This window comes from Monocercomonoides exilis, assembly GCF_001643675.1.
Source record: "Monocercomonoides exilis strain PA203 chromosome Unknown scaffold49-690789, whole genome shotgun sequence".
Lineage (NCBI taxonomy): Eukaryota > Preaxostyla > Oxymonadida > Polymastigidae > Monocercomonoides > Monocercomonoides exilis.
The window spans coordinates 82943-101833 of NW_027150594.1; the positions used below are offsets into that span (position 1 = coordinate 82943).

At 35.5% G+C, this 18891-nt stretch overlaps 5 protein-coding genes across 5 annotated transcripts; 3 read left to right on the forward strand and 2 right to left on the reverse strand.

Annotated features, from left to right (window-relative positions):
• The first annotated feature begins 506 nt into the window (after nt 1-506).
• Nucleotides 507-3320, forward strand: MONOS_10046 (putative regulator of chromosome condensation). Its single transcript, XM_067862455.1, has 10 exons — nt 507-600; nt 653-754; nt 805-875; nt 921-1005; nt 1076-1263; nt 1390-1840; nt 2029-2087; nt 2201-2280; nt 2421-2469; nt 2538-3320. Exons 1-10 carry the CDS (start codon nt 528-530, stop codon nt 3126-3128), a joined length of 1749 nt encoding a protein of 582 aa, XP_067721032.1. The 5' UTR covers nt 507-527; the 3' UTR covers nt 3129-3320.
• On the reverse strand, nt 3316-7321 carry MONOS_10047 (uncharacterized protein; the record flags this gene model as incomplete). Its single annotated transcript, XM_067862456.1, has 6 exons — nt 3316-5551; nt 5771-5905; nt 6131-6858; nt 6931-6961; nt 7022-7113; nt 7168-7321. 6 exons carry the CDS (start codon nt 7319-7321, stop codon nt 3443-3445), a joined length of 3249 nt encoding a protein of 1082 aa, XP_067721033.1. The 3' UTR covers nt 3316-3442.
• Nucleotides 7322-7621: 300 nt separating this feature from the next.
• MONOS_10048 (putative Ubiquitin-like modifier-activating enzyme 1 B (Uba1B)) lies at nt 7622-11257 on the reverse strand. Its single transcript, XM_067862457.1, has 3 exons — nt 11185-11257; nt 11029-11102; nt 7622-10962 (listed from the first exon to the last, which is right to left on the reverse strand). Exons 1-3 carry the CDS (start codon nt 11235-11237, stop codon nt 7922-7924), a joined length of 3168 nt encoding a protein of 1055 aa, XP_067721034.1. The 5' UTR covers nt 11238-11257; the 3' UTR covers nt 7622-7921.
• Nucleotides 11258-11398: 141 nt separating this feature from the next.
• MONOS_10049 (putative tubulin polyglutamylase TTLL1) lies at nt 11399-14121 on the forward strand. The gene is made up of 10 exons (XM_067862458.1): nt 11399-11499; nt 11565-11703; nt 11765-11793; nt 11837-11925; nt 11983-12064; nt 12120-12371; nt 12585-12879; nt 13025-13130; nt 13302-13394; nt 13527-14121. The coding sequence occupies exons 1-10, from the start codon at nt 11437-11439 to the stop codon at nt 13558-13560; spliced, it is 1182 nt and encodes a 393-aa protein (XP_067721035.1). The 5' UTR covers nt 11399-11436; the 3' UTR covers nt 13561-14121.
• Nucleotides 14122-14571: 450 nt separating this feature from the next.
• MONOS_10050 (uncharacterized protein) lies at nt 14572-18437 on the forward strand (the record flags this gene model as incomplete). Its single annotated transcript, XM_067862460.1, has 11 exons — nt 14572-14593; nt 14662-14844; nt 14919-14981; nt 15037-15061; nt 15130-15304; nt 15389-15501; nt 15615-16360; nt 16552-16962; nt 17091-17175; nt 17288-17462; nt 17647-18437. 11 exons carry the CDS (start codon nt 14572-14574, stop codon nt 17761-17763), a joined length of 2115 nt encoding a protein of 704 aa, XP_067721036.1. The 3' UTR covers nt 17764-18437.
• Between the last annotated feature and the right edge of the window lie 454 nt (nt 18438-18891).

Genomic DNA, 18891 nt, shown 5'->3' on the forward strand with positions numbered 1-18891 from the left:
ATTTTTAAATGTGACTTTTTCTCAAACAAGCTATTGTCAGAAAATATTGAAAACCTTTCAATGTTTATGCTCATTATCAAATATAATCTGTGTTGTTTTTCTCTTATCTCATATGATTGCATATTAATAATTTCAAAGCATTGAACATATGGCTGAAAATATTCTTCTTGATCACTCAAATTTGTGTAATCACTGTCACTCCGAAAAAAATATATTTCAAAAAAAAAAAAAAAAAAAAAAGAGAGAGAGAGAGAGAGATAGATAGAGAAGGAGAAAGAGAGAAATTATGAGAAATACTATTTAAAGATGTCTGTTCAACACATTTCCCAAAAATTTTCATATAATCTTTGATAACACTTTAAAATTCAAATACTGCAAGCATTTCAAATTACCACATTATTCACAAAAAGGTTAATTCTTGAAGTATTGTTTTATAACGGTTCTGGAAAAACGATGCAAAATAGAAAAAATTTTTTATTCGAATTTTATTTTTGTTATGGCACTTTTTTTGCACTTTTGTGATTGAAATGCAAGGGTCAAAAATGAACAGATCAGTTGTTTATTCAATAGGCTGTCATTCTAACCACTGTCTCGGATCATGTTTGCTGTTTATAATGAAAAAGAAAAAAATTTTTTAAATTTATTTTGAAAGTGTGCTCCGTTGATACATGCAAGCCACAGAAACTTTCATTCCCCGAAACCATTTCAATTGTTCAAGTTTCATGTGGGAAGAACCACGCTGCTGCTTTGTCAGGTTCAAAATAAAGAATGATTATTTTCATGTATTAATTAACTCATTAATAGCCAATGGACAGGTTTATCTGTGGGGCTCAAATGAAAATTCACAGCTTGGTGTCCCACGGAAGGATATATACGTTTGCAAAAATTTGAATTTTTTTTCAAATTTAATATTATATCAGAATATTCCTTTTCTTTCTCAATCGCTGCAAGGAATACGTATAAAGCAAGTTGGTTGTGGATCAAAATTTACAGCTGTTCTTTCAAGTATGTAAATTATTTGATGAATATAATTTATTCTCAATTTTCATGCATTTATCAAATGGGAATTATTTAGACGAAGGAAAACTATATGTTACCGGTCAGATTATTCCGAAAATAATGATTTCTAATTTTTCAATGATTGATATTTCATCGCACAAAGCAACTTCTCTGGCATGCGCTGGAGATAATTTGTTGCTTACAACCGAAACAGGATCTATTCTTTCGCTAAGTACTGAATATGATGACAAATTGCTTTTTACAGTTTGAGGAAATTGTAATCTGGATTTTTGAATAATTAAAATAATTGGTAAATTAAATTTATTAAATTTATTATTATTATTGCTCTTATTTCATTCGATGTATTTGGTCTATTAATGATTATTGAAGTCCCTTCCATCCATTCCTTTGTTTAACGGAGCTTTTGTAAAATGTTCGACGAGCGGATGCTGTTTTGCTGTATCAACACGGGGAGATCTTGTTGGATGGGGCTGTGCTCTGCACGGAGAAATTCCTTTGACTTCTTCAGCTTCAACGTCTGATACTTCAACAAGCAATGCAAATTCGACGAAATCATTAATTCCACTGCCACAGTATGTTGGATCGTGCCAAATCATTCGACTTTCCGGTCTGAGGAAGAAAAAAAGAGAAGAATCAATAGAATCTGGAACTGAAACCTCATCAAATTATCCATTTACGTCTTCAGCTCTATCGCTTACTTCTGGAGTTGAAAAGTTTTCAGCAAAACAGCAGGGAACGCATGTTATGGATGTATCATGCGGAGCAAAACACGTGGCAGCTATTTTGAGCAATGGTGAATGTTGGACATGGGGAAGAAATGGTTTGACTTATGATAGTGAAAAGAATGCCAATATATGATTTTTGAAGGATTGCATTTTCCAAAAAAGAAGATTATTTCATTATTTTCATTTCTTTATTTGAAAAGAAGATTCAATTTTTTGTGATTTCATTATTCAACCATTTCTTTTCTTTCTTTCTTTCTTTTCGCTGTCCATTTTCTTTGGCCAGATGAATCGCAGCTTGGATCTAATTTTGATGCAGATATTTCTCCTCCTCGTTGCGTTTTGGTGTGAAGCATTTTTTTCCCCACCTAATTTCTTTGTCTTTATCACTTTATTCTATTTTTATTAATTTATAATATTCCTTCAAAAATTCATTTAAAATGCATTTCATTCATCAGATACCAGCTGATGCAGTCGCTGTTGCGTGTGGAGCATCTCACACTGTTCTTCTCACTTCTGACGGAAAACTTTATGGATGGTTTGATACTTTCACACATTGGTCAATTATTCATTTGAACTCAATTTATTAAAAACAAAAATATATTTTATTTTTCCTGTTTGATACAAACGTTGTTTTTTCAATACGCATTTATTGATCTGTTACATAAATGAATGAAGGGGCCGCAATTCTGAAGGACAGTTAGGAATTAGTCCACACGAAGAAGTTGTATGTTAAACAAATTCGTTTGTTGTTGAAGTTTACTTAATAATTGCTATTATTCGTCTAATTTCCAGAAAACTCCAACTTTGATTCCATTTTTTAAAAATAAGCGTTGCATTAATGTTAGCTGTGGATTGTACAACACTTATGTTGTTGTGGAAGAAGAAGAAGATGAAGACGAAAACGAATCAGAAGAAGAGAACGAGGAAGAAGGCGAAGCTGAAGATGAAAGTGACGAAGAAAGAGAAGATGGAAAAGTGTCAAATGAAGAAGAAGATGATGATAAAGAAGCAAGTGGAGCAAACGAACAGGAATTAAACACGAAGAGAGCGCAAAAGAAGAAGCATTCAAAACATAACAAATCAAAAAATGAGAATAAAGGATGCGATTGCATCATTCAAGCACAGAAGCTGAAGGAAGCAAACCAATCCTCTTCAGAATCAAAAGGAAAGAGCGAAAGTCAAAGCAACACCGGAGATGCTGTGGCTTATAGTGTATCAGGAACTGTTTCAGAGAAAGCTCAGCAATACGCAGATATTCTTGAGCATCTGCAAGTGTTTATAGAAGGAGAGCTGCCTTTGTCATCTTCTCAGATGGCGGAAGCCAATGGACATGTAGAGGCGTTGATGAATTTGCTGCTTCAAAAACAGCAGAGACGCCTTTGAAAATAATCACTCAAAAATAGTTGCTTTTATTTCACTAAGAGCTGAATAAGCGAAACTGGTATCATTCCAACAGTCTGTTTGAATCATCTCACAACATTTCACACCACTTCCATCTTTGAGCATTGTTACATTTTCACTTCATTTACCATTTCCATTTTTCACAGAAAAAAAAAGATTGCTTGTGAAATTTTATCTAATCGTGAATATATATTCAACTGAAAAAAACAAAGAAAAGGTAAATATTCTTTTAACACAAAACTTTAAAAATGCCGAAGTTTTTTGATTTCTTTATAGTTAAAGGTGAATTAAAACATTCAGCTCATTTGAATATTTGACTGATCTGAAACTTGCATTGACGGCTGTATAATCTGTGCAGAACCCATTTGAGAACTTGTTGCTAGCAATGATCCCAACTGAGGAGAAGGAAATGACATTCCAGTTGTTTGATTAATGTTGGAGGTCGATGTGACAATAGGAGGTTGAGGTGCGATAAACGCTTCTGAAGAAGAAGAAGAAGCAGAAGAAAAGGAAGAAGATGAGGGAAACAATGAAGTTTGCATAGATTGTGATTGAATTGAAGTAGATGGTTGAGAGCTAATCTGAGGCTGTGTTTGAAATGGGAATTGTGAAATGTCAGAAAATGAGGAAGGGAAAGAAGAAGTTGGATAAGATTGAGTTTGAGGAGGCATCGCACAACTTGAAAGCGAAGAAGAGAAAGGCAGTTCTGGTTTCTGAAGGTTCTGAAGAATTTGGGGAAGAGCAAAAGTTTGTGCTGGCCGAGGTGGAAATTGTGGAGTTGATGATATAGTGAATGGAGAAGAAGAAGAAGCTGAAGAAGCTGAAGAAGAAGAAGATGATGATGAATGTATTCCCTGCTCAGATAAATCATCAATCATTCTGTCTTCTAACTCTTCACTTTGACTTTTTTCTTTAGCAGAGCCTACTGCGCAGAACATTTTGACCATTCTCTCCGACTCTTCAGGGCTCAAAAGCTTGCACATGGATTCCAAGCTCTGATTATCTGCATAAGTGCTCATCTCACCAGCCCCCTCCGATCTCCTTCCAGCGTCAGACATTTCATTCTGTGCTTCAGTGAATTCTTCTTCTGTGTTTGTCTTCGCTTCCTCCAGCCCATCTGCTTCCATCCCGTTCTCCTGCTCCTCCAACCCATCCATCTCATCTGAATTGCTCTCATTTTCGCTCTCGTCCCTTTCTCTTCTGTTCGACGCTTGCTCGTTCCAAAACGGCCTGCAGTGCCTGTTCGCCAGCTCTTCCAGCGTCGAGTCGTAAATGATTTGCTCAAAGTCTTCGGTGAAGAAGTCGTCTTGCTCATCCTCCAAATACACCAGAAAGTTGTTGTCAATCAACTGCGCCAGCGAAATAATGCGCTTCAGATTCCTCTCAAAGGACTTCTTCTTTTTTGAGCTTTTCGATTCCTTTCTGAAGTACAACTTGAGCGACTCCGTGTTGTGTTCAGCCATCTCCTTCACCTCGTTGACAACCGCCGACCCGTTCAGATTCATCAGGGGCCAGTTTTTGTGTGCCACTGCAGACTTCTCTGACAGCCCTTCCATCAGCTCGTCACACTCGTCAAGCTCCGCCTGGATGGCGCTCACATCTCTTTCGGCTCGGGCAAGTCGCTTGGAAACACTGCTTTTCTTCGAATGATGCTTCGGATGAACACTCGATGTTGATGTTTGCTTGTTGAAGAATTGATTGGAAATATCATTTTCGTTTAAAGGCTGTGCTTTATCAAAATCTTCTTCTTCTTCCTCTTCTTCTTCTTCCTCCTCCTCTTCGTCTTCATCGTCTTCATTATCTCTCAGCAAATCAATCTCATATTCATTTAAATCCATTCCAGTGTCTTGTTGCATGCTATTAGCATTAACACCTCCTTCTTTTTCCTTCTGCTCCATCTTTTTCAGCAATTCAACCACCTCCTGCTTCCTCTTCCTCTTCTCAACCAATCCGTCCCGCTGCCTGCCGAGCATCGACTTCGACCGAGACACCTCTGCTTCTCCGATCTCTGTGCCTTCCTTCAGCAGAAAGTGCAGCGTCCTCAGCAGCACTACCACCGTCCCTGTGTCACAGCCACACTTCCACTCTGCTAGCGCCATGGCGACATAAGGCATCCCATTCGCACTCAGCACAGCAGAGCGGCAGACTGAGTCTGTGGATGCCATGTAGCATACTGCCTGCGCGGCAGCATTTCGAAGAGCAAAATCATTCGACGTGAGGAATTGCAGCACCCTTTTCACCAGCTTCCCGTCTTTGTACTGGCAGATGGAGTCGACAAGCTCTGTGTCGTCGTCGGCAAGCATGTTGGTGATGGAGAAAAGCAGATTGCGTGAGAATACCATCGTCTTTTCCTTTCGCATGAGAAGATGGTCGTGTGCTTCGAGAAGCTCGCAACAGAGAAGATACTATTTGCGAATAGAAAATTAGAGAGAGAGAGAAAAAAAAAAATGAAAAGTTAAAAAAAAAAGCATTAATTGGGATGAATTATTCCAAAACAACTTTATAACATATTAAAAAAACTTTTATTGAAGATAAGCTTAGACAACTACAGATAAAAAAAAGAAGGCAACAGAATGAAACCAGAATCTGAAAAACAAACAAACATAACAGATTGTTTAACATACTCTCAGTTGTTCAGATTTCATTACAGTGGAAATTGAAAAAAAGAGCTTTGAACTTTCTAAAGGTTCATCTTGTATTGACTTGTAATGCTTCAAATACTTCAGAAGAGGAGGAAGAATCCCACAATCAATTATGCACTATAATAATAATAATAATAATAATAATAATAATAATAATAATAATAATAATAATAATAATAATAATAATAATAATAATAATAATAATAATAATAATAATAATAATAATAATAATAATAATAATAATAATAATAATAATAATAAAACGAAAACAATTAAATTTCAATTGATATGATAAATCATAAGGAATTTAACAATTCTCACATAATAACATGTTTAGCATACATTTGTAAATTCATTTCCATCACGTACAGCAATTGATTCCGCTATGCGAACTAAATCTATTGCATAGTCTTTCATTTCTTCGTGTCTGGCAACAACCGAAAGATCATTCAGAAGCCCATACACAAAGCGCTCCAGCTTCTCCTTCTCCAAGTGCTCGTACGGAACAAAGCTCAAATAGAATATCGCACTGCTCAAGGGCGTCGCAGAATTCTGGGGGCGCGACTTCCTCTGAAACAGGAACGGAGGCAGTTGAGCCATCTGCGACGAAGATAGCCTCGTTTGCGACGCATACTCAGACAATCGACTGAAAGGATTCTGCAGACACAAAGCTTCTGGCTGAGGCAGCAAAGACAACGAAGGCTGCTGGCTTGCTGCATTCATTTGCTCAGAAAAAAGAAGTGAAGGCGTTGAGAAAGAACTCGATGGAAGCGTTGGATCTATCAAACATTTTGGAGTTGAATAAAACTGTGAAGAAGATGATTCGAGATGCATGGATGAAGCAGTAATTGGAGCAGCGTAAGAATGAACAATTGACAAAGCAAGAAAAAAGAGTGGATCATTAACAAGCTGTATTGCAACTTCCCAATTTTCATCTGTGACTAGATTTGTGGCGAAAGTTAAGCAACCTTCAACAACAGACGCATTATGCGATTCAATACCCAGTCTCGAAGCGGCTTCCATGGCTTTTGAAAATGTGTAATATCTGCTCGTATCAGTAGAGCCTATTGCTGAAAAACAAAATTATATTTGAATAAAATCAAATGTTTTTATGATAACAATTAAACAGATAAAATGCAAACTTAATGAGCATAAACTCCAAATAGCAAAATCCTGCAATAAAGAAATTGAAAAAATCTTTGAAACGAAAATAATACATGCAGGAAAGAAAACCTGATCATCCTCGGGAGCACAAATATTAACAAATTTTAGCAAAATCGGCAAAGGGTCAAATTGTTTTACTAAATCTGCATCAATCAATTTCCCTAATAAATGAATTCACAATAATTTTCATTTGACAAAAAATATCACAACAATACTTCTTGTAGCCAATTTATAGAATGATTTTATTCCTTCAGAAGCAACAGAAGGTATTGGAGAAGATGCTTTTTCCAAAGCATTTGCAATATCAATTTCATCTTTTTTGCTCTTTAAATACACGTCTCTTTTGATGTTTCTTCGCGATGAAATCATTGTATCTTGACGAGCCTTTCTCAAAAAAAAGGCTGTTTCTTCACAAGAATTTAATCCTTTTTCGTTTATGTTTGTATTAGAAAAGTATGAAATTCTCAAATTTTCTCTGTCATCGCGATTCCATCTTGTGAAATCATCATTTTTTTTAACAGTCATAATAACTTTTTTATATTGGTATATGATCAACACCTATCCATAAATAATTATGATCATCGATTTTTGTTCATTGCTAAATCACATTTCAAAGGGAGAAGAACGAAATTTTTTCAATTATTTTTTTCTTTTTAAAAAAAGAACGAATCTTACACATTAAGTTGCCAAATGTTAGATTTTCATAAAGAATGGTGAATTTAAAAAGTAAAAATATGAGAAAAGAATTTGCATCGTGAAAAACATTACATCAATGCACAAATTCTTTAACGCATATGTTAAGTTTTTAAGAAAAACAAGAAATAAATGGAAGCTAGATTTTAACTTTCAAAAACACACTTAAAACAATACAATTAAAAGAAATCCCTTCACATTGAAAAAAATAATATGCACATTAAACCCGCAATAATGCTTAAAGTTATGCATTTGCAATTTTTTACAAGAAGAAATTTACAGCGGTCTGAATTTGACCACAACAGGAGGTGCCTGAACTTCTTTTTCTGGGTTGTTGAGCTCAGTGCATGTCATCACGAGTGTAATGTCAGTTGTTCCTGCAGGAAGATCAGTTCCCATCACTTCTTTAACAATTTGAGAGCACTTCTTCGACAGCTTCACTTTCTTCTGTTCGTTTGAAATCATGCCCATGTACAGAATTCCGGTTCCATAGCAGACCATGTCCACTCCCCAGCTCTTTTCTACTTCGATTCTCTTCAGAATTTCGCCTAATGTTGGCTCTTCTCCGAAGTCAAGTGTGATCTTGTCCCAAATTGTGAATGGAGAATCTTCGTCCAATTTTGCTGGAGGCATGGGCTCAGAGTATGTGAAGATGTTGATTGCAAGATTGACAAACCAGTTTCTGTACTTCTCGATGTTCTTCTCATGTCTCGAGAGAGTAAGAAGATCGAAGCAGGTGAGGCCTGAAATCAGAGAAGTGGTTGTTGCAATGGCTGGAATGATCTTTCCTGAAATCTGCTTAATTCTCGAGCGGTCGGCTGTTGGGATGCCATAGTTAATAGCTCTGAGGTTGGCTCCAGTCGAGATAAAGTCGATGTGATGGTTCGAGTCGTCGTCCTTCTCAAAGTCGATGCCGCTCACTTTGAGTGTCTTGAGCTCATCGCCTGTTGGAAGCCCAGACGCAAAGCGCTGGAAGGTTTCCTCTTCGTTTTCTCTTTCTCTTTCCAGCTCCTTCTCCATCTGCTCTTCGCTGGTTTCCTCGGCTGCTGGCGGAGGTGCTGAAGAAGATGTTGCTTCGTCGTCTTTCTTCTGGCCATCTCCTGTTCCCATGTCAATCGATATTCCCTGGCGAGGCACAAATGGCGGTGGGACAACACCTCCAGCAACCTCTGCCACTGTCTTCATATCCATTTCTCCAGCTTTTGATGCGCCTTCAACTTCAATGCCGAAGTTCTGTGCTCTGATGAATGCGGCTGCAGCAACAAACTCAATGTGCATCTGGTTTGTTTTGTCAAATACCAGCGGAGTGGGCATTCTCTTCTTTCCAGACCAGAAGAGCTCTCCTCCTGTTGTGGTGGCGTCAGCAGGGAAGTTGTAAAGCAGCTGCTTGATCTGGTTGGTGAAAATCTGCTCAAACAGCATTCTGCCCCAGACAATGCAATCTTTCCAGCATTTCGGTCTCTCAACGGTGAGATTTTTGTTCAGGTTCTCAATGTTTGTGAGGCGGTTTGCGGGGTTGAGCTTCAGTCTCTGCAGATACGCTGTTGGATCACGCACATACGACGCAGCATCGGCTGGCTGTTCTGTGAAGAGCTCCACAAACAGGCCGCGGGTGTACTCGATTGTGTGCTCAATCAAATATGGCAAATTCTTCACTGTGCACATGGCAATGTCCTTCTCTGGGGGATCGGGGGTTGCGCCGTAGTTTTCGGTCAGATAAGGCACAACTGTTTGTGTGTTACCTTTTGTTCCCAAAGTACCGCATTCAAGAAGCGACTTGCGATAGTTCACACACTGTCCATCAACGTACAGTCTTGATGGCACATTATCCAAAGCATTTGCCACTCCATCAAGAGACTCCCAGAATTCTGAGTTGAATGTTGTTTCAGTGTCTGGGCCGACTTTTGTGGTAAGAGAGCGGATGTTGATGGCAGGATTGATGGTCTTCACAGCCTTCGCAGCACGTTCAGACTTCGGATGGCCAATGTCTTCAGTGCGGAACAAGAACTGTCTGCTCAAGTTGGAAATTTCAATGTTGTCCATATCAGTTACTGTGATTAATCCTTTTTCTCCGCAAGCAACTCCCATCAGAGCGTAGTTTTTCAGTGCTTCGCATCCAATTGCACCTGCTCCGACGAGGAAATATTTCAAATCTCCAAGCTTCTTTTGCATTTCGTTACCAAATATGGCAATCTGTCCATCGTATCTGCATCCTCTTGGTGCTGCTTCTGCTTCAGAAGGAAGGTGCTCGAGGTCCAAGCACTGGGAATTATCGAGATACAGCCACTGTGTGAGAGGCATCAATTTGTTTGTCACTGCTTTTACCACTTCCTGTCCGACAATTCCTCCGACAGCAGACGAAACAGGCGCGCAATTTCCAGCGCAGATGCGTCCGAATATTGTGGCAATTTCTTTGTCGAACGGAACTTTCTTCGAAGCCTCCTGTTCTTCTTCTTTTCCAAACAAGCCTTCGTGTACGTGTGCAGCCATCTGAACGAACAGCTCTGCTTCCTTCTCGTTGTGAGGAATTGGGGCTCTTCCTCCGTTCTTCTGTCTGAACTCATCCAAAGCCAAAAAGCAGGAATGGATTGTTTCACTTCGCTTATCGTGCATCATATCTCCGTTATAGACGATTTCTGGTTTCTTTTGCTGCTGCTCGTAAGATTCATGTTTAACTTTAACTGGCATCTTAACTTCAGTTGCATAACCATTTTTAACATATTCTCCGAATTTTGTTGTATCGATTTCAACCTTGAACCTTGTTTTCGAAATAAATTGTACTTTTGCTGGTGGAAGATTGTTGATTTCCGTCATCCCTTCTACAAGAGAAAACTGAATGTAATCATCATTCGAAAAATCATGAGTTTCTCCATCAACTACAGATACGACGGCTGGATTGTTGTTTGAAATATCTTCGATTGCAACAATTTTAACTCTTTCTCCGGTTTGATCCGTCACAGAATGATCTGGGCCAACATCAATGAATATTCTAGAGAAAAGTCCAGCAATATCCGCAATCATGAACTTAACTCCGTGCTTTCTGCAAAGTGCGCTAATTCTTTGAATTTCAGACTCAATGGCATTGCAAAGCACGACAACTTTGTACTTAGAAATTATTTCTTCGGTCAAAGGCTCTGTGATGGCTTTGACTTCGCTGTAAGGGTTGAGTTCGGAAAGTTTCTTCACGCATTGAACAGCTCTATTTTTACCGACATCTGCTTCAGTGAGGTAAAACTGACTTGAGAGATCCTCAATTTTTGTTGGAAGCGTGTCGTGTACCGAAACAACGTGAAGTCCAGATAAAATCACATTTTTTGCTATTCGAAAATGTTTAATGAACATAAAAGGAAATTTTCAAAAAAGCACATATTTGGAATACAAACCAATTTCAACACCAACTCCGTTCATCCCAGATATAAGAACAGAGCTTGTTGCAATTTTCTTCATTGCTTCAATCCTTATTGAGGAAGCGAGAAAAACAAAAATTACAAAAAGGCATTTATAAAAACAATCATAGAATATTAAAGCGATAAGCTTACCCATATGTATGTATTTGTCTATCATAACGATCAAGTTCCTCCTTGGTTGTCATTTCAAAATGTATCGAACAATGGGTTATTATTTAATATTTATTGTGGGCAGTTGATGTTTGGTGTTTATGAAGATTTCAGAGATGAATTTATTCAAAGGTTTATTATCGTTTTATAATAAAAGAAAGAAACAAAAAATGATTTGATGATTTTTTACCATAGAAAAAATATGAATACATTCTTAGATTTTCAATAAAGGAAATGCTACGCTTGAGGGTTAAAACAGATTTGGACAAAATAGTTATCATTACAAATATAGAAAAAGTTTTGCATTTTATTATTATTCTGTCCATTGAATATGTTGCTCTTTTTATTTTTCCATTTTTAAGAGAAAATGGATTTTAACTGATGGAGACGATTGGAATATTTATTGGGCAAATAAAAGAAATGTCAGTTTAATATTTGGTCCTGAACCTCCTTTACGATTGCAAGATAATCAGATTTTGAATCATTTTCCAACTCACTATGGTTTGCGCATGATGTCGAATTTTTTTTTGAAATTTTCATAATTTTGTTTGTATTTCTATAGAAATTACCCGAAAAGACAATCTAATAAAGGTTTCTATTTTCATTATCGAAAGCCTCATGAATATTGCTTTAGAACTTAAAACGTTATCGAAGAGAACTTATTCGAGAAAATAAATTGCACCTCGTCGGAGATATTTTGGATTATGTGCCTTGCACTTACAAGTTTATTACAAAAAATTATTATTTTTGAGAAAGATTTTGAATATATTTTTTTTTAAGTCTTCCAACAGATTTGCCTCTCTTTTTTGACGAATACAGGAAGCGTCCTCGATCAACATGGATTGTGAAGCCAAGCTCTCTTGTTTGGAACTAATTTCATTTAACATTAAATTTTTTCATCGAGAAATTTGTTAAAGTCTCAAGGTCAAGGGATATTTTTGGTGAATCGTTTGTCTCAAGCCAGACGTTGGGCTAATTCGAAGACGTTTTTGCTGCCATCTGGCCAAAAGGAGTCATTTGTGCTGAGCAGATACATAGACAACCCGCTTCTTGTTGGAGGTCGGAAATTTGATCTCAGAATATATGTATTGGTGGTATCATACAACCCTTTGCGTTGCTACATTCACAAAGATGGATTTTGTAGATTTTGCTCTGTGAAATATTCAAAAGTTAGTGAATTGTTGTGTTGAACCCGAAACATTGAAAGAAAAGTTTTATTTGGGGAAAAAATAAAGAAAAGGCAAGATTGAAATCTCTTTTAAAATAAATTTATTTATTTTTTTTAAAATTCAAATGTTCCAGTGTTTCTTTATTCGCAATATTTTTTTTTTTCAATTTTAAAATAAATTTATTTATTTTTTGTTCCACCCTCATTCTTATAGGATGCTTCTAGTTTGACAAATCTCGAAATGCATTTGACAAATGTTGCCATTCAGAAGCGAAGTGAAGATTACAACTCGAGAAATGGCGGGAAATGGCCATTATCTTGTCTCAAGTTGTATTTGGATGCGACGCGAGGAGAGGAAGAGACAAACAGATTGTTTGTGGAAATGGAGTTTGTGATTGTCCAAGCTCTGCGTAGCGTCCAGAAGGTGATGTCGAGCGATAGGCATTGCTTTGAATGTTATGGATTCGATCTTCTAATCGATGACGATCTGCATCCATGGCTGATAGAAGGTTTGCAGATTCTATTTTTGGAGTTTATATTTAACTTATATGCGCAATAATCATATATATATTAATATTAATTTCTATTCGATATTTATGCTCCAATTTTCTTGTATTACTAAATGAATGGTTGTTATGGATATTTATTGCCAAGTTAATGGAAGTCCATCTCTTTCTTCAACCACAGACGCAGACCGACGCAATAAATGCGGATTAATTAGTGATATCTTTAACATTATATGCACTCAAAATTTTTTGTTGTTTGTGAATGTACTCTCAAGTTATCAGCAATTTGTAAGAAATTTGGATTTTTTAATTCATTTTTTTCAGAAATTATTTTTGAAGTTGTTCATTCTTGTTTATTGTATTAATGATTTTTCTTTTTCTATTTACGAATTTATATTAACGACAATGTGATTTGATATTTTTAGTCATTGCAGATCTGCTCATGGGCAATACATTCCTCATCAGCCTCGGTCTTTTGCAATGGCACCGCCTCAGCATTTGGGTGGATTTGTTCTATTGTTTGTTTTGCCATATGATTTTAGAATTATTAAAATTTACCCAAACTTTCTGTTTCTTTTATCTGATTTTGTGTGGTATATTTTCATTAATCCAACAAATATTGCCAATATATTTATTCAATATTCATATAGGGTCGATGATTTTGCATGTTCACAAAGTGTATAGCTCACATATAAGTTTATTCGACTGCGAATACTTATTTGCAAACAATACAGTAGATTGTAACATCAATCATATTTATTGCGATGAGAAAATTGCAAAATTCCTTTTTATTGAAATGAGTTATGCGATATTCCACAATTTGATCCGCAATTCGATGAGAAAGAGGAATGCAAAATCAAACATCAATGAATGAAGCTTGTTAGAGATTAGGAATTGCGAACTCTAAGAATATATTATATCTATGACAATGAACATTACATCTGACTTTCTATATCATGTGCAATTGTCTATTGGAAATATAATACAACAAATACTTTCTGGTGAAAAAACTGTCACATTGGATTAAGCGTTTATCATAGTTTTTGAAATTAAGGAGAATATTTGATTACAGCAAATGGAAAGCTAAAAAAATTGATTTGCATCTTACAGCTGCATATTTTTGTTATTTGGGGCAATATTCTTGCATTTATGAAAAAAGTTACGATTTGTTCCAAACTTTTTCTGCCATCATATCATCATAAGTCTTTCATTCTCATGCGGAAAAGAAGAAGAAGAAGAAGAAGAGAAGAAAACATAAAATCGTTAATGTTTTGATGTATTTTATATGAATATATTTAATGACATGCCCATGGTTCATTTGCGTTTTTTAAATCATCAATATATATTTTGAAATCATCAGTGTTCATTGATTAACGAATTTTCTGAGTATTTTTCAAACTGGAGAATTCATATAAGAGATAATTAATGATGAGTATTTTCTTATTATCAAATAATGACGTTTGATACAATAATTTATATTCAAAAAAATTTAGCTTTTTTTGAAAATTTTGAGAGTTTTGCATTGCATTTTAACCAATATAGTGACAGAAAGGAATTCTTTCTTTTCACATGCACTTCAACATAAGTATTTCCCCCTTCATTTGTGCTTTTCAAAATTCAAGAAATGACACAAAGAAATTACAACCATAATCGTGTAATTGTGATTGCCAGAAAAAAAGAATAAGCTTATCTTTGATGGGCCAATGCATTCAGAAAGGTGATTGATTGCTATAAATTTATTTTTTATTGAAGATTATATTGGAATTGCGAATGTTTCATAAAAAGTTTCTTCCATAAATGTTCAGAGAGATATTACTTTTTTATCTGCAAATTCAGATGCAGTCATTGTTAAGAATAACGTTGTTGAATCCACACAAAACATTGGAAATTCCATTCTTATTAATAGGGTTTTTGATTCTGGAATCTGGCGTTGCGACGTAAAGTATCATTCATCTCCATTTGGACGCAGTATGAATAATTATCGAAATTCTAAATTATCACAAAAATTAATTTGACGAAACAATAATTTTTAACAATAATAGAAGTGGGCATTGTAGATGCTTCATTTTCAATTCCTCCGAATTATGAAATTGGTCAAGATGACAGTATTTTGCATTTTTTGATTCATTTTTTGACAATGAAGCTTTTTACATTAATTAGAAAGTGCTGCTTTTCTATCAGTCTTGTATGTAATATTTTTATTATGACTTATATTCAGCTTTATTATTTATTTATTTTTTTTAAAATTTAAAGCGGACCTGTTCAATATAATGGAAAAGCTATTGTTGGAAACTCTTCTTGGGATAACGAAGATATTGTGAGCATTGTATTGAATCTAAACAGAAAGCCAAATTTTTGCCATTTTTTTGTAAACGGTATTCCGCAACCTTGCTTCGTTGTGAATATTCCACAAAAAGTGAGAATAGGAGTATGTCTATTAAACAATAAATAAATAAAGTTTTTTTTTTTCTGATTTCTGATTTTTGATTTTTGATGAACTGTGATATCTTAGTTTCATTTGACAGAGCCAGGAGGAAGAATAGAGGTTGTTGCATTGACTTTACTTCGGAGATGGCCCGTGTCTTTGAAGCAGAATGATCCTCATCTCGCTTGGATTGCACAAAGGTCAGTTTTTGATTTGTGATTGAACTGAAAAAAATTAATATTCATTTTTTGTTTTGCTCGTGATTCTTATCAATTGCTATTGTTCTGCCAATATTTGCATTCTGTTGGCAAAGATCCAGCTTGGCAATGAGAACGAATCAAAAACTGAAAGAAAAAGAGATGTCCGATGAAGACGAGCAGCTTTACCATAACAGTGACAATGCCGTTTCAGTTGACGAGACAAACAAGAGCAGATCTCTTGCCTCGAGTGCAGAAGACAGCAAAAGTGAGATTGGCGAAGAATCCAAAAGTCTTCTAGAAGCATGCGACAACAGCAGCGAGAATGAATTGTCTAACTCGTCAAAAATGATAGATGATGCGTCGCTGAGCCAAGAAGGAACTGAAAACGGGGCGTTGCTCTCTTTGTCGCCTCTGGAGCGCCTGAGAAAGAGAAAGAGGGAGAGTGATGGAAGTTCGGCGCTTAGCAGAAGCGGGTGGAGGGTGGCAGACAACGATGATGAAGAAGAAATGAAAATCCAGTCGCTTGAAGAAGAAAAACGAAAAATGAAGGAAAAGCAAGAGATGGAAGAGAAGGAAAGAGAAAGAAAACTGGAGGAGGCAGAGATTACATATCGATCTGTCGCCTACAGAACGGATTCTTCACCGAGCCTAAAGACAATAGAGCCCTTGAGCCTGCTGATTGATTCTTCATCATCTTCCCCCATTGAAAGTGACATCTCTTCACTACCTGTAAGCCTATCTTCCTCTTCTTCTCCGGTCGCATCTCCTTCTTCTTCGTCATCATCTGGTTCAACTTCTGTCCCTTCTCCCACAATTTCACCTTCGAACGACGAATCATTGCTTCTGCCCAAAAAAAGTGGTTTGTGAAAGAAAAAACTTTCGTAATGTATTTGCAATGAATGGCAAATTCGTATTTATAATTTGACTCAACCGAGGAAATTATTATTATTGTAAAAATTTTTTATCTTTCTGTTTTGAAAATGATGCCGATGATTTTTACTAATGGCCAATTATTTCTTTTTGATACTTCTTCTTTTTCTTCTTTTTCAGAAACTTTTTCTGTTCTGGAAGATGTTCACTCGATCAGCGTCACGTCAAATGTTGATCCATCCTATTTTGTGGTTAGAAATGAAAATCCAAGCGATCCATTTTCTTCCACTTGTTTTGTGTTTTCACCTCGCACGGCATCTGCTTCTTCTGCATCACCATCTTTCGCTTCAACTTCATCATCATCACAACCATACAGCTCATCTTCTGCTTCTTCAACATCAATGCCAAATCCACATTCACCCAATTCAGCTATTCCACAGAGCACTTCAGACACTTCATCCCTTCCATCTCTTCTGAGCATCACTTTGTCTCCGACGTGCCCCTCCCATGCCACTTTTGTCCTGTCGCCCTTTTTGACTCATTCTGTCTGGATTGCCGCTTTCTCTTTTCACAACACAAGCAAAAACGCAAGTTTGTATCAACACACTGAGGAAGAGAGATAGCATATTGTTTTCATTGCGTTTTATTATTATTATTTTTAACAACAAATATTGTTGTGATCAATCATGTAAATCATATGATAATTGATATCTTTATAGGAGTTGGAATTGCTGATGAAAGTGAACGGAAAGCTGCTTCTTTTCCAGGCGATGATGTTCATTCAGCTGCATATAGATCTGATACGTATGTTATATCATTTTGTGAGTGTCAGCTTTTTATTCTATGAAAATAATTTTTTATTAATTCCATTTATGATTTAAATGAAAATGATATCATTGTCAATTATTGCTAACAGAGGTTCGCTTGTCCACAACAAGAAATTCAAGGAAGGAAACAGCAAATGGGCTGATGGCTCATTGGTAGTTGTGCAAGTGGATTTGGATTCTTCACCAAAGACTTGCCACTTTTTCTGTGACGGAATTCAGCAACCAATTTCTTTGAAAGAAATACCAGTTCCAATAAGATTTGTGGTATGTTTTGAAAAAAAAGAAAAGAAAACAAAAAAGTTTATTTTATGATTTATTTGAGATTATGATAGTTTTCTTTTCGTATTTTTGAGAAATTGCTTTGAGAAAAAAGTTTTTCAAGAATAAAGCATATTTTTTCTTTTAAATAATTTTTGTATTTTTTAACAATTAATCGATATTTTATAAGGTTTCACTTCCTCCGAATGCCTCTGTTACAATTCATGCGATTCAGCGTTTATCTGCATCAGCTTCTGTCTCTCTTCCAAACTCTCGTGTTTTGTCTTTTGTTAACAAAAGAACATGAACAGGGATAAAAATATGAAGACATTAGATTTTATATTATTCAGCTGGTGCTCATATTTTTTGGAATTGTAGAAACAGTTGGTGAAATAGTGTTGTTTCACAATTTTTTTTTCACTTTTTGGTTCTTCAAACATTGTCGGACTATGTTTCTGTTTATTGTTTTGCGATAGTGCTGAAAAAGCCATTGAAATTACATCTTTTTCGTTCGATTTTTATATTTTTTAAAGGAATAGAGGCTAAATTCCATTGCTATTACACTATTTGTATTGTTGTTGGAATTTGCATTTGATTTACTGTTGATGGACGTATTATTCTTATTCGGTTGGATTGTTCAGAAAAGAAAAAAAAAAATTATTTTCTTCATGTTATTAAAGTTTGAGATTTCTTGATTGTTCTATTGTCGATATTTCGATAAGCTTTTTCTGTTAAGTTGTATTCCACTTTCAAGAATCCATTCAATTCTTTTACAAAATTTGAATGGTTGATGTTTTAAAAGCGTTCCTTCTCATCTTTCCTGATTGAGGCTCTCGCACTATTTTTGAAGCTGATGATTCTATTATTTTGAATCATCTTTCCATTTCGTTTATTTACATCTAATTCTTTTGCATATTTTCCTTTCTTTTGTCTGTAGAAAGCTTGAGATAACACAAAGCAAAAAATGCAGCATCAAAAAAATGCTATTTCTTTGTTCTAGTTGAAATAACTGTATTTATTGATTATATTTATCTGAGAAAATTAATTCAAAAACAATTAAATATTTCTTGTATGTTACAAATTGGTGAAATGCTCAAAACTGAAACGCGAAGTTGAAAAGAAATCAAAAAATTATTTGGAGGGAAAACGTTGCTTCCAACCGTTCGAGTAAAAAACGATTTGTGGTTTTTACTGTTGTAATTCGTTTTTTGAACATGCATTAATTCATCACATACTTAAATAAACATTATTAATACCAGAATAACAAAAACCATGATAATTTTTGCTTCATTCTTTTTGATAATTTTGTTTAAAAATCAAAAGAAATTAGCAAATAAATAATGTTGACAATTGAAGGGCAAATGTTGTTTATTTGAAGAATAACCCATCTGATAATGTTAGTGATTCAACTTGTAAATAGATGAAATAAAATATT